Genomic DNA, 13,311 nt, shown 5'->3' with positions numbered 1-13,311 from the left:
AGTAGTTGCTCAACCTTCTCGCTCATCCATCCTGTTACTCGTGTTCGCTCCCTAGCGAAATAATCTACCCTTTCAGCACACTCATCTGACCACGGTCACCCCCTAGGCTCTTCCTAGGTGCTCACACTTCTCTGCCATCAGCTGCTGAAGAACCCCTAATGACGCCAACCATCTACCTCCTGGATATCATCATATTCACTTAATAGTTGACTCCCATCATTGAGAGTTCCACAAACCACGAAGCAAGCAACATTCGGGCATCGAATAATCTCCACTAGCATGTAAAACCCTTATAGGCTATTATCGTACTTGCTCTCCTCATACTCGTAGGATACCACCAAACTCAAACGACTTCACCCCCATACAAGCATTTGACTACCCTCTTAGTAGACACCATAAATGCTCATTTAGGTATCTCTCCTAGATTACTCCTCTACTTAAATCCCTCTCTAAAAGGATTCGTGTTGGATACTCTTACTCAGCACATACTCGAAAACACATCACAGATAACAACAAGTCCTAGGCTAAGGCATCACAAATCAGGCCATTCTAGTCCTAAAATATGAAATACCTAGCCTATCTCTAGCATGCATAATACCTCATAAATATCTCATAATACAAAAGTAAGGGTATTTTGGGAAATCACCGTTCGGGCTCTGGCTGATTGTACACACTGCTCTTTCTCGTTTTCCCTTAGAAACTCTCGTTCGCTTTAGAAAAATCATTTCTTTGAAAACTTTTCTCCAATCCCTAGTTTGAGTCCAGATTTACCCGTAGGTGCATCCGAATCCCTCAAACCAAGGCTCTGATACCAACTTGTAACACCGTAAATTTTCAAACAAAATTTTCATTTAAAATCGTATACTTTTCATAACATATTGTATAAAAATCTCGTTTATTCAATTTACAAAACACAACTCCATTAATAATCTAGGATCCTCATAACTCTTTCTCTAGTGTTTACAATCAAGCCGGTGCCGTCCCGCGATCCTGAGAAACCTGAAACACATAACACATACACGGTAAGCACAAAGCTTAGCGAGTTCCCTAAAATACGACATACAACACATAAGCCACTTGAGGCTATAACTTGGTGTGACCCTCCGATCAATGTGTCTCAGCGGGACCCTCCGGTCCCGTAGCTCGTTGGACCCTCCGGTCCGGTCTAGCTCGTTGGACCCTTCGGTCCGGCCTAAATCGTTGGACCCTCCGGTCCAGTCTGATCGAGGACCCTCTGGCCTCATGATTCGTTGGACCCTCTGGTCCGGTTTATATACCACATAGCATACATATAACAGAATGCACATAAATCTCAAACGTACACATACACACAAGACCCTCCGGTCTGCACATAAATACCACTTTAGGTAATGTATAATGATAAGACTCACCTGACAAGCAGCAAGTAAAGACCTCGCTCCCAAATCTCAAACTAGTCTCCACCTAATCACAAAGGATGAATATTTCAAAGTGATACTCTAATGACCGAAGGCTATTCTTCCTCTCTTTAACTCTTTGAAGTGGATAAAAGAACATTTTACCCTTCCATGGTCTCTACTACTCATGTTGACCAAAGCCCCAAAGTCAACAAAAGTTAAACTCGAAGTCAACAGTCCATGTTTGACCCGACTCGCCGAGTGCACCCTTGCAACTCGTCGAGTCCATTTATTTTCCTCAGAAATCTTGTGACAGTCCAACTTAGCTCGTCGAGTTGACCCCCAACTCGTCGAGCTATCACATGATTCAGTTCTTCGGGACAAACCCTAACCAACTCGTCGATTCGGCTCATCGACTCGGCGAGTTCATTCAGACCAAATGTTCATTCAGACGATTTCAATCAAATCTATCACTCCAAACACTAGATCTATCATCCCAAGGCTCAATAATCACGTAAAGCTTCGATTTTTACGTTCATACACGAGGTTATTGCTCCAAAATGCTAATATATGCCTTTCATGAATGATTTAGCTCATCAACCCTCATTTGAACGACTAAAGCTGGGACACCCAGACTATAGGGACCTTAGGAGGTCCAGATATGAGGTTTCCAACCTCAAACCATGTCCCATTACTCATAGATTTAAAAGGATGGAAGCAAAGCCCTAAAACTCCCAAAATGAGATCTAGTACAAGGAATGAGCAAGATGAGGACTTTGTACCTTCTTTTAGCAGTTGAAACACTCAATACCACAGATCCACTGCCTTCCTTTGTTCCCCATCATGAAGCTCTTCATCCTTCTTCATAGAAATGCACCAAGATTGCCCAAAATGATCACACACTCACTTTACCAAGGTTAGAACGGTTTAAGGGTTTCTCTCAGGCTCTCAAGGGAAAGTGTGGCCGCAAATGAAGGCTATAAGGGCCTTTAAATAGGTCACAAACCCGGACAATTAGGGTTTCTCTGCCCAGTACCTACTCGGCAAGTCCCTCTTCTGACTCGTCGAGTCCACTCATTAAATCTACGCGATCAACTCGACTCGACTCGGTGAGTTGGTCCCTTAACTCGTCGAGTCCCTCCTTCCATCTCAAGATTAACATACACAATAATGTCTCTAAAAATCCGGATGTTACACTGAGCAATTCTCTCATAATTAAGACTTGAAAGTTATTGAACATAAATAAGTATCTTACCCTATTTAATGCGTCAATCAACTCAAGTTAACAAGTCAAACCAAAATGCTATAATGCATGTATGCATACCATGCAAAATTATACATTGGCCTCACTCAAGTCATGTAGGATCTACTTCGAGCTTCATTACTGAACGACCCGACTATCTCATCCAGGCCATGTGGGATTTTTCTCTCAGGGTACCGGGCTACACATACTCTTCAAATATTGCATTTTGGGTTACTTTAATACATTTTGACCCCATGATTTCATTATAGTATTTATTTTTAATGATCGCAACATCCTAGCTCCTAGTTGCTCAAAAAATTGCCTTTGACAAGTTTGGGCTATGAGAAATGAAAGAAACTCACAACAAGATCGTTTTAACATTGCGACCCTCGAATATGACTTTCAAGGTGACTTGAAAGTCAATTATAGTGTCGCCATGATATGGTAACTAGCTTGATATGTAATATACCGTATAACCATACACCTTCGTAATGTTTTATATTGGCCCCACCGTCATACCATGCGACATGCAAGTCACACTTTTTCTTTAATGGCAATTCATAACTCATTTATATTGCCCCTGGCTCAAGACTAAACCTTTTGATTTATCAATCACAAAATTTGAATTATTTAGGTCTCACATATATCAACATTTAATTATAATGGATACATCCTTCGCAACATCACCAACACATCACCATGATATTTGGTAATAGTAACCTCTTTAAATAACTTGTTAACAAATTAAGTTTGTCAACTCTGCTCTTTCAACCATTACGATTAATCAAATGCCATAAACGAAAGAAAAAAATGACTATATATTACTCCTAAAAAAGGAAAATATACAATGTGAATTAATATAAATTTTAAAACAATCCTCATCGGTAGTTATTTCATCCAAATCACCATTATTATGCCAGACTAGCTTTCGTCTATTGATATATAATAATACACAACTCATTTCATCAACATTGCCCATTATCAACCAACCTACACTTGTAAAACACCAATCTCAAATAAACTGCACATAGTGATATATTAAACATAATATTAAAATTACATATTAAACATAATATTAAAATTATATGTACAAGTCCTTGATTTGTAACATTACATCGACAACCTTTACAATAACAATGATCATTACATGCTATTTATCGTTTGAAGCATTTTCTATATTGAACATCCATCCAATCGATGTATATATTAATATCAACTCCGTCGATCATTAACTTTGTCCATTACAACATACACAATGCTTATATGTTGATATCAAATGAAGATACAAGTCTAGTACGCCAAAAGGTTACATGATACAATAGTACATAGATACATCTATTACCATAGACACCTAGATGATGATACCCGTTGCACTTAGATTACTATATTTAGAATATATGTACCTAAAGATTACAATTGGATTAATTTACTTGCAAAGCATGACATAGAAAACACAAGCTTATTATAACATTAATGTACATTATAATATTAAGGAATGCACTAAAAGCAAACATTTATTTCATCAATTCGAAGATCGAGATAAAACACACATACAACATTGTTAACAAATGAACAAACTCGATTTTAAATATACGGACATGTTTGGGATTGTTTCTCAGTCTTTTTGAAAAGCCATAAATATTTGATTTTTTGAAAAACCATTTTTTTATTTAAAAATTAATATTTTCAAACACCTTTTTTAATTATTATTATTAGTTTTTAGAAAAGCCAATATCAATAAATCATTTTAAAAACACTCCCAAACACCCATTATAAACATAAACACGTAGAAAACAAAAGGAAATTGTTTTTTGGTTTGTACAGAAATCTAGGGTTTTTGTTTTGACAAGCCTTAATGGGCCAAATCCGACATCCATGGACATCAGCGAGTCAAGTTTTTTCCTCTTTCTTATCAAATCCTCCTCGTTAAATCATTCGATTTCAATCCAATTTCATCTCTCTCTTCTTGCAGCCCAGGTCAAATAATTTCTCCCCAATTCCCCCTCACCTTCTTCCTACACTTCATCCCCCCAAATTTTGCTGCTTCTCCGATCTAACAACTCACGTGTTTACACGCAAGCACATACGATTGCGTTGAACGAAGATGGACGGAAGTCAACCCTACAACCCTCGAACTGTCGAAGAAGTTTTTAGAGATTTTAAGAGTCGAAGAGCTGGCATCATCAAAGCCCTTACTACTGGTCGATACTAGAAACCCTTTGCTTCTTTTGAATTTTTCAACCAAAATTACTTTTCACTATTCGTTTTTTGAAGCTTACCTGTTGAATTTGCTAAAGTTTGTCATCTAATTTTGATTTTGTTCGAGTTTTCACAGATGTAGAAGAGTTTTATCAGCAGTGCGACCCTGGTTAGTGTTCTTTTCGTTTAATTCCGTTCAAATAGGGTTTAACAATTCATGAAAATCCTGCTAACGGACATTTACAGAAAAAATTGCACTTACAGAAGTAAACACAGTATCCAGTAAGCGGGATTTTAGGAAGAATTTTGGGAGGATATATCAATAATCTTAACTATATCTGCTACTCTCTTCTTTCCACGAAAATTCAACTATGGAAGTCTTCGATTGTAACGAAAATATCATAGACACCATTAAATACCAACAAAATAATCGAATCTTTTTAAGAGAAATCAACATCACGTATCTCAAAAGTTTTCATACATCCAAAAATGGGCATTAGACGGAAGGAAGGAAGTATAATTTTGTTCTTCTGTGTACATCGGGACGATTTACTCTATTTTAGTGTTGAAAAATATGTCCTTCAATTTTCATGTACTTTAGTGTTGCTTTTGCTTTATGTCATAATAATAATGGTACACATAATACAGTTGCTACTGTCATTACAGGGCTTCAACTGCAGGAATTCTAGTGCTTTCCATTGATTACATTAATTAAATGACACATGTTACATGTATTAATGGTTGTTACTTGTTTTATTATCTTTCTTGGATTGGGTGCTTCACAAAAGAGTGATAATTCATAAAATCGTTATGTTTTGAGGCTTTTTAGATTACACTAAACATGATTACACGAAACAACTCATAAGTTTTGAATATTACATTTTGTTTTTGTTGTTGTTGGAAAACATAACAGAAAAGGAAAACCTTTGTCTGTATGGATTCCCTAATGAGCAATGGGAAGTGAATTTGCCTGCTGAAGAGGTCCCACCAGAGCTTCCGGAACCTGCACTTGGAATTAACTTTGCTAGAGATGGCATGCCAGAAAAGGACTGGCTAGCTTTAGTTGCTGTTCATGGTGATGCATGGCTTCTTTCTGTTGCCTTCTATTTTGGGGCTAGATTTGGATTTGATAAAGCTGATAGGTATTATGGTAACTTTTCATGATTCAAGATCCCATTAAAGTTGTTATTATTAACCAAATTGGAATATACAGGAAGCGCCTTTTCAACATGATAAATGATCTCCCAACAATCTTTGAGGTTGTGTCAGGGGCAGCTAAGAAGCAAGTGAAGGAGAAGTCAACTGTGTCAAACCACAGCAGCAGCAAGTCAAAGTCAAACTCTAAGGTTCTCTTCTGTATTTCAATTCCTTTCTGTTTTCTATCACAAAGCAAATGAAATAAAGTCCATTTTTATATTTTTACATGATATGTATATTTGTTTTGGTTGTTAAAAAAGGCGAAAGGGTCTGAACCACCTGCTAAGTTTCCAAAAGTGTCAACACCAAAAGATGATGATGATGAAGGTTTGGATGATGAAGATGAAGAGGAACATGGGGACACGTTATGTGGTTCATGTGGTGAGAATTATGCATCTGATGAGTTTTGGATTTGCTGTGATATTTGTGAGAAGTGGTTCCATGGATCCTGTGTGAAGATAACTCCAGCAAGAGCTGAACATATCAAGCAGTATAAATGCCCTGCTTGCACCAACAAAAGAGCTCGCCCATGATCATGATCATGATCATGATCATGATCATGATCATGTATGTATCCATCAATCAATCAGTGTAAGTCTGTTTTTATGGAGAAAGTGAAAGTGGAAGTGGAACATGGTGTTTGTAGGGTTTAAATGTGCATTTCATTGAAATTAGTGACAGGGTCTTTATTTTAGTTTTTAACTAGAATTCTCTCAGCAAACTTTTTCTTTCTTATAATGAAAGATTGGATTTTATGTGTTTGTCATATTCTATTTTGCTATGCTCAGAAGGTGGAACAAGGTAGGAAGCGATTTGTTGTCAATATCATCATGTGGGAACATTTTTTTTTAATCATTTACGTTGTCAAGCAAAGTAATGTCTCACTTTTTACCAAAACGAGGTTATAGGTTCAATTGGATTTAACAAAATAAAGATAAAACTTGATAAGTATTTGATGGAGACGTGATGGAAAAAACGGTAAAAAACAAATGGTGCCCATAAAAAAGTTTCATGATAAAGCCCAAGGGGCCTCATGACAAAGACTGTTTGGGGAATTTATATTTTCAGTCCTTCAGTTCCTCCCAGTCACATTGCTTTCTTCTTCACATCATGTTTTAACTTTGAAGGTTCTCTGGGAACTTGCGGTTGATAATGATTTACCCCTTCTTCTATTGTTCTTCATAGTGATGACTAAATATAATGAAATCAGAAGTTCATGATATAATCAATTTAATGTGTAATCACTAATCTTGATGCCAATTACAAGAACATGTATTTTGACTTCTTCACAATAGGTTTTGTGTGGTAGGTTTCATCACTTCATTTGATATGTTTTAATATTAATTGCCTTTGATTCAATTAATCATGAAATCTATATAATTTTATTTGATTGTTATTGTTTCTTAAATCAATGGATAGTATAGTGCAATATATTGAAAAAAAATGTTTTATATAATATTAGTACTATGCGATCGTGGACATATAATAAGATATTAGACCTTTTCGTATATAATTGTAATAACTTTTTTTTTTTTTTTACTTATATGACCAGATTCACTATTAATATTAGACCTCAATATTATTATTTTGTGACATCCATCTCCCTCTCATGTTCTTTCTTAATTGGCCAATATTCAAATTTACATGTATTATATGATCTCTTTCTCATGTTCTTTCTTAATTGGTCAATATTCATATTTATGTATTATATGACGCTCGGTTGCGTATAATATATATGATATTATTGATTAACTCACTAGTGATTGAAAGGTAACAGAATTTGGGTTAAATCATTCAAAAGTTTCGCAACATCAAAACAAAATTAGATGTTTGATTAAGTTCAAATAAAATTTTAGCCGTTAAAAAAAATATTAACATAAAAAAAAATCAATTATTAGTCTAGGAAAAGTAGATATATTTCATTATATTACAAAAGATTTACTGTTTCCGTTACCGAAGCAGCCGTTAACTGGTGAGAATTAACCTTGACCTTTGGTAACTTCCTCGAAGTGTTAACCGACACGTGTCCCCTATTACCTGATCAGCAAAACCCTCGTCCTGAAAATCCATTTCCACCCTTCCTCTCTTGGCGCCGCCTCTGTGCCCTTTCGATTTATCTTATAAATCAGTTCACTCCCGTTCTCTCTTGCCATCACTGATCGGATCTAACTTTTCATGTTAATCAGATGGTCGCCGTCAACTCTCCGGTCACCACCCTCAACCACCACCAGATATGTTCGATCCGTTTTTGGTAACTCACGTTCGCTCTCAAATTTGTTTACGTAAACGGAAAAAAAAGAGTCATTCTTAGTAATACTCTTATTAGCTTCGATCAGCTCTCTCTCACACACACACAGACACAAATCGATAACTTATCGTCTACCACGAATTTCAGGATTAGGGTTTTTGTTTTTGTTAATTTGGGGGTTTTAGTAATTTAGTATCCTAAGTTTGTAGGTAAGGTGTTTGTGGAAATTACTCAATCCGAGTAGAAGTGTTTTTCAGTGTTGTTTTGATTTGTTTGTAATATAGTTTAGCATTCAGATAAAGTGGCGAAGATGAGTTTGGGAACGGCGGAGGATGACTCGGGAACGGAAATCCATCTCCCAGCTGACATTGATTGGGAGATGCTCGATAAATCAAAGTTCTTCTTCCTAGGCGCTGCCTTGTTCTCTGGTGTCTCCGGGATGCTGTATCCCATCGTGGTGTTGAAAACGAGAAAACAAGTCCTTGTAAAAGACATGCCATGCTTGAAGCTAGCTGTCTCCATCTTACGACATGAAGGTTGTAGAGGTTTTTACAGGGGTTTTGGGACATCGTTAATGGGTACTATTCCAGCCAGAGCTCTTTACATGGGGGCATTGGAGATGACCAAGAGTAATGTCGGTTGTGTTACAGTGAAAATGGGGTTTTCAGAGGCAAAAGCAGCTGCCATTGCTAACGCTGCAGCTGGGTTAAGTGCAGCCATGGCTGCCCAAATGGTTTGGACACCAATCGATGTTGTGAGCCAGCGACTGATGGTTCAAGGTGGACATGGTGCACAGATTAGATACAATGGTGGAATTGATGCATTTAGGAAGATCATTCAAACTGATGGTGTTCGAGGGTTATACAGAGGATTTGGGATTTCAATCCTGACATATGCCCCATCAAATGCAGTCTGGTGGGTGGCTTACTCCATGGCTCATCGAGCTGTGTGGGGTGGGGTTGGTTGTTACTATCTGAAGAAAGAAGGGAATGGGAATGGTAATGGTGGTGGGTTTACGCCGGATTCTAAGGCGGTGGTGGCAGTGCAGGCGGCAAGTGCCGCCATGGCTAGTGGGTTTTCGGCGGTGGTGACAATGCCATTGGATACAATCAAGACAAGGCTGCAAGTTTTAGATGGTGAAGGGAGTAATGGGAAGCCGAGTGTTGTGCAGACAATAAGGAATTTGGTGAAGGAAGGTGGATTGAGTGCTTGTTACAGAGGATTGGGGCCAAGATGGGCTTCAATGTCTATGTCTGCAACTACAATGATCACCACCTATGAGTTCCTCAAGAGGCTATCTACAAAGAATCAAGATTGCCATGTTTAGAAAAAAGATACAGGAAAAACAGGAATAAGGGAAAAGAAGGGTTGTGTTAGTGTTTGGTTAATTGCTTAAAAGTTATAACCCTTTTTTTTTTGATGATGAGTGTTGACCAGGTTGGTGATATACAGATGTAGAAACTGTAAATATGTAGGTGCAAGTTGTTATAGTATGTAATGGATGTTCTTGTTAATCATCAATAATCTAATTCTCTTTGATGCATGGAACACTCAAATGATCATAGACTTGTGTATACACTACACACACACGCACACTTACTCAAATGATCAAGAAATGAAGAATTGGAAAAACTTGAATCTCCCCAACATTTGATTTCACCATATGATTCTAAAACCTAAAACCCCACAAAGTGAGTTTTTCTAGGGTTAATTTTTTTTTTGAAATTCCAAAAAATTAAAAATAAATTGCTATCAAGGTGGATTACAAGACGTGGCTACCAAACAATAAAGACAAATTACATATTAATACCACATACGCCATGTTACCGGGGAACCACTTAAATTCGAGAGAACAACTTAATTGACAGATTATAAATAAATTTAATGATCTATTGCACAATAAAAGGTTTAGTGAACAAATCGGAGTGACATTTTCCTTAGGAAAAAAAGTTTGAATCAAAATAAATACTAGAACAAAAAAGAAAAGAAAAGAAAAAAGAATAGCCTATGCAATAAGAAGTCAATAAGTTAAAACCATTATGAAAAGGGAATATGACTTCTGAAGGTAACTAACTTTTCGGTATGTTCACATCTGGGTAACTATCTTTTTTTTGTACAAATCTAGGTAACAAACTTGTTGGAAGTGTTCACATATGACCATTATGACCTGCTATAGCAGGTTAAATCCTAAATGTGAACGGTTTCAACAAGTTCGTTACCTAGATGTGTACAAAAAAAAATAGTTACCCAAATATGAACAAAACGAAAAGTAAAAATTAAATTACACGAATGGTCCCTGTGGTTTGGGGGAATTTGTATTTTTGGTCTCTAACTTATTTTTTTAACTTGGATGGTCCCTACTGTTTATTTTTGTTGCGCGTTTGGTCCCTATCTTACCTAAAAAGACTATTGTGCCCTTATTAATTTATTTTTTAATTAATTTTTTATTTACGTATTTATTTTTTACATATTTAAAAAAATTAATAGACCACACATATTTGTATCTCCTCGGATGATCCCTAATATTTATTTTTTAATTAATTTATTTTTTTTAACTCGGATGATCCCTACTGTTTAATTTTGTTATGAGCTTGGTCTCTGTCTTACCTAAAAAGACTATTGTGCCCTTATTAATTTATTTTTTTAAATAATTTTCTTGTTTATGTACTTATGCTTTATGTATTTAAGAAAAATTAGTAGACCCCGCATATATGTATCTCCTCACCATCCCGTCTCTCATCCTTCTCAACTTCTATTTATTTTCCATTTTTAGTGATATCGACGTCTTCATCATCACTTCTTTTTTCGGTCTTTCAAATCTGTCGAATCAATACCGCAACCCACTAAAGATGAAGAGACTGTAGGTTATGGTGTTGGTTCGCTAGAGTTGAAGTACCAAAAAAAGAAGGATGGTGAAGACAACGATGTTACTAAAGATGGAAAAGAAATAGAAGTTTGGGAGGATGAGAGATGAGATGGTGACCGGTAAGACTCAAATTAAATTTCTCAAATGTGGTTTCAGGATTACGGTGAGGAGATACAGATATGTGGGGTATATTAATTTTTGTAAATATATAAAAAATAAATATATAAATAAGAAAATTAATTAAAAACAATTAATAAGGGTAAAATAGTCTTTTTAGGTAAGACATGAACCAAACGCGTTACAAAAATAAACAGTAGGGACCATTCGAGTTAAAAAAATAAATTAATTAAAAAATAAACAGTAGGGTGGTCTATTAATTTTTTTAAATATACAAAAAATAAATACATAAATAAGAAAATTAATTAAAAAATAAATTAATAAGGCACAATAGTCTCATTAGGTAAGACAGGAACCAAACGCGCAACAAAAATAAACAATAGGGACCATCCAAGTTAAAAAAAATAAGTTAGGGACCAAAAACATAAATTCCCCTAAACCACAGGGACCATTCGTGTAATTTAATTTTTACTTTTCGTTTTGTTCATATTTGGGTAACTATTTTTTTTTGTACACATCTAGGTAACGAACTTATTGAAACCGTTCACATTTAGGATTTAACCTGCTATAGCAGGTCATAATGGTCATATGTGAACACTTCCAATAAGTTTGTTACCTAGATTTGTACAAAAAAAAGATAGTTACCCATATATGAACATATCGAAAAGTTAATTACCTTCCTAAGTCATATTCCCTTATGAAAATGGATTATTTACACATAAATAATTTACATCAAAAGTTCTCACATTCAACAAGGATTTAGATAATAGATACCTAGAAATATTCAAACTAGAAATAATCAAACTAGGATGAAAACTTAGACCATCCACAACGGTATCTTTCAAGAAATTTGCAATGCCATATTTTCACTATTATCAAGCCACCTATGATGAGTTCTTTCCAAATTTGAAAGCCTTGCAATCCTTACACCTCTATATTTTAATGATATATTTATATCAAGAATAATATACTATATATTTTAATATTATGATTATATTTATATCTATAATAATGTATTACCACGTGTATATCTTTACTATCTTATAAAACAAATCCCATTATTTCTAAAAATAGATTGAATAAAATAATAATATTTTTTTAAGACGTTCAAATCATTAAGCTAATTGTACAACTAATCACTAATAAAATAATACTAAAATTTAAACAAACTCCTATAAATCTTATCTTCCAAAGTTTTGACCATATTTTTTTTCATCCAAATAAATACTCAACACCCTATAATTTGGTCATTTCATGAATTTTCTTTATTTTTAATATGACATGTTTCCTAAAATAAACTAATGATTGAATTGAAAATAATCATTCTCCATCGAAAAGAAATTAATTGTCGAAACAAACTATTTGTCGCCCGCCGCTTTGCGCGGGTAAACGGCTAGTATGTATATATATATATATATATATATATATATATATATATATATATATATATATATATATATATATATATATATATATATATTAAATCACATAGGAAGTTTCAACAGAAAACTTTCCATGTTTCTAATTTTAACACTATAGTTTTATTTTTTCTTAGTTTTACCACTAAGGTTTCAACAAACTTTTCATTTTTATAATTTTGCCCATTTATTTTTACTTTTTCATATTTTTGCCACTAAACATTCACCTTTACTTCTTTAAAACCTTTTTTCTTTATTCTTTTATAATTTTACCACTTTATTTTTATTTTTTTTATAATTTTGCCACTAAAGTTTCAATAAATTTTTCCTTTTTATAGTTTTTATACTTTATTTTTATTAATTTTGCTACTAAAGTTTCAACAAACTTTTCATCTTTATAATTTTGGCACTTTATTTTTACTTATTTATATTTTTGCCACTAAACTTTCACTCGTGCAAGACACAGACCTTTTCCTAGTTTATATTAACTCTAATGAAAACTATTTTATAACCTTACGTTATTATAACACAAAACAATTAATATATGTAACACTTTTTTTAATAAAATAGCAAACTAAATAAATTAATATTTAAATGCTATGTCATTTTTTTAGACTGGATCGAACTGAATGACTTCTTAAAAACTT

At 34.6% G+C, this 13,311-nt stretch overlaps 2 protein-coding genes across 2 annotated transcripts; both read left to right on the top strand.

Moving 5' to 3' along the window:
• Positions 1-4,458: 4,458 nt before the first annotated feature.
• LOC111880559 (PHD finger protein ALFIN-LIKE 4) lies at positions 4,459-6,781 on the top strand. The gene is made up of 5 exons (XM_023876987.3): positions 4,459-4,820; positions 4,955-4,987; positions 5,732-5,960; positions 6,032-6,164; positions 6,276-6,781. The coding sequence occupies exons 1-5, from the start codon at positions 4,724-4,726 to the stop codon at positions 6,546-6,548; spliced, it is 765 nt and encodes a 254-aa protein (XP_023732755.1). The 5' UTR covers positions 4,459-4,723; the 3' UTR covers positions 6,549-6,781.
• Positions 6,782-8,072: 1,291 nt separating this feature from the next.
• LOC111880554 (uncharacterized) lies at positions 8,073-9,806 on the top strand. Its single transcript, XM_023876978.3, has 2 exons — positions 8,073-8,266; positions 8,560-9,806. Exons 1-2 carry the CDS (start codon positions 8,191-8,193, stop codon positions 9,588-9,590), a joined length of 1,107 nt encoding a protein of 368 aa, XP_023732746.1. The 5' UTR covers positions 8,073-8,190; the 3' UTR covers positions 9,591-9,806.
• The last annotated feature ends 3,505 nt before the right edge of the window (positions 9,807-13,311 follow it).

This window comes from Lactuca sativa, chromosome 5 (genome assembly GCF_002870075.4).
Source record: "Lactuca sativa cultivar Salinas chromosome 5, Lsat_Salinas_v11, whole genome shotgun sequence".
In the NCBI taxonomy this organism is placed as follows: domain Eukaryota; kingdom Viridiplantae; phylum Streptophyta; class Magnoliopsida; order Asterales; family Asteraceae; genus Lactuca; species Lactuca sativa.
The sequence above is the reverse complement of the archived record's forward strand: the minus strand, read 5'-3'. Positions and strand labels throughout refer to the sequence as shown.

Excerpts from the sequence above, each read along its gene's own strand:
- LOC111880559 (XM_023876987.3), top strand. The coding sequence starts at position 4,724 with ATGGACGGAAGTCAACCCTACAACCCTCGAACTGTCGAAGAAGTTTTT. Across the intron at positions 5,961-6,031 it reads GGATTTGATAAAGCTGATAG|GAAGCGCCTTTTCAACATGA; the intron begins GTATTATGGTAA and ends TGGAATATACAG. Across the intron at positions 6,165-6,275 it reads AGTCAAAGTCAAACTCTAAG|GCGAAAGGGTCTGAACCACC; the intron begins GTTCTCTTCTGT and ends TTGTTAAAAAAG.
- LOC111880554 (XM_023876978.3), top strand. The coding sequence starts at position 8,191 with ATGTTAATCAGATGGTCGCCGTCAACTCTCCGGTCACCACCCTCAACC. Across the intron at positions 8,267-8,559 it reads ATATGTTCGATCCGTTTTTG|ATAAAGTGGCGAAGATGAGT; the intron begins GTAACTCACGTT and ends TTTAGCATTCAG.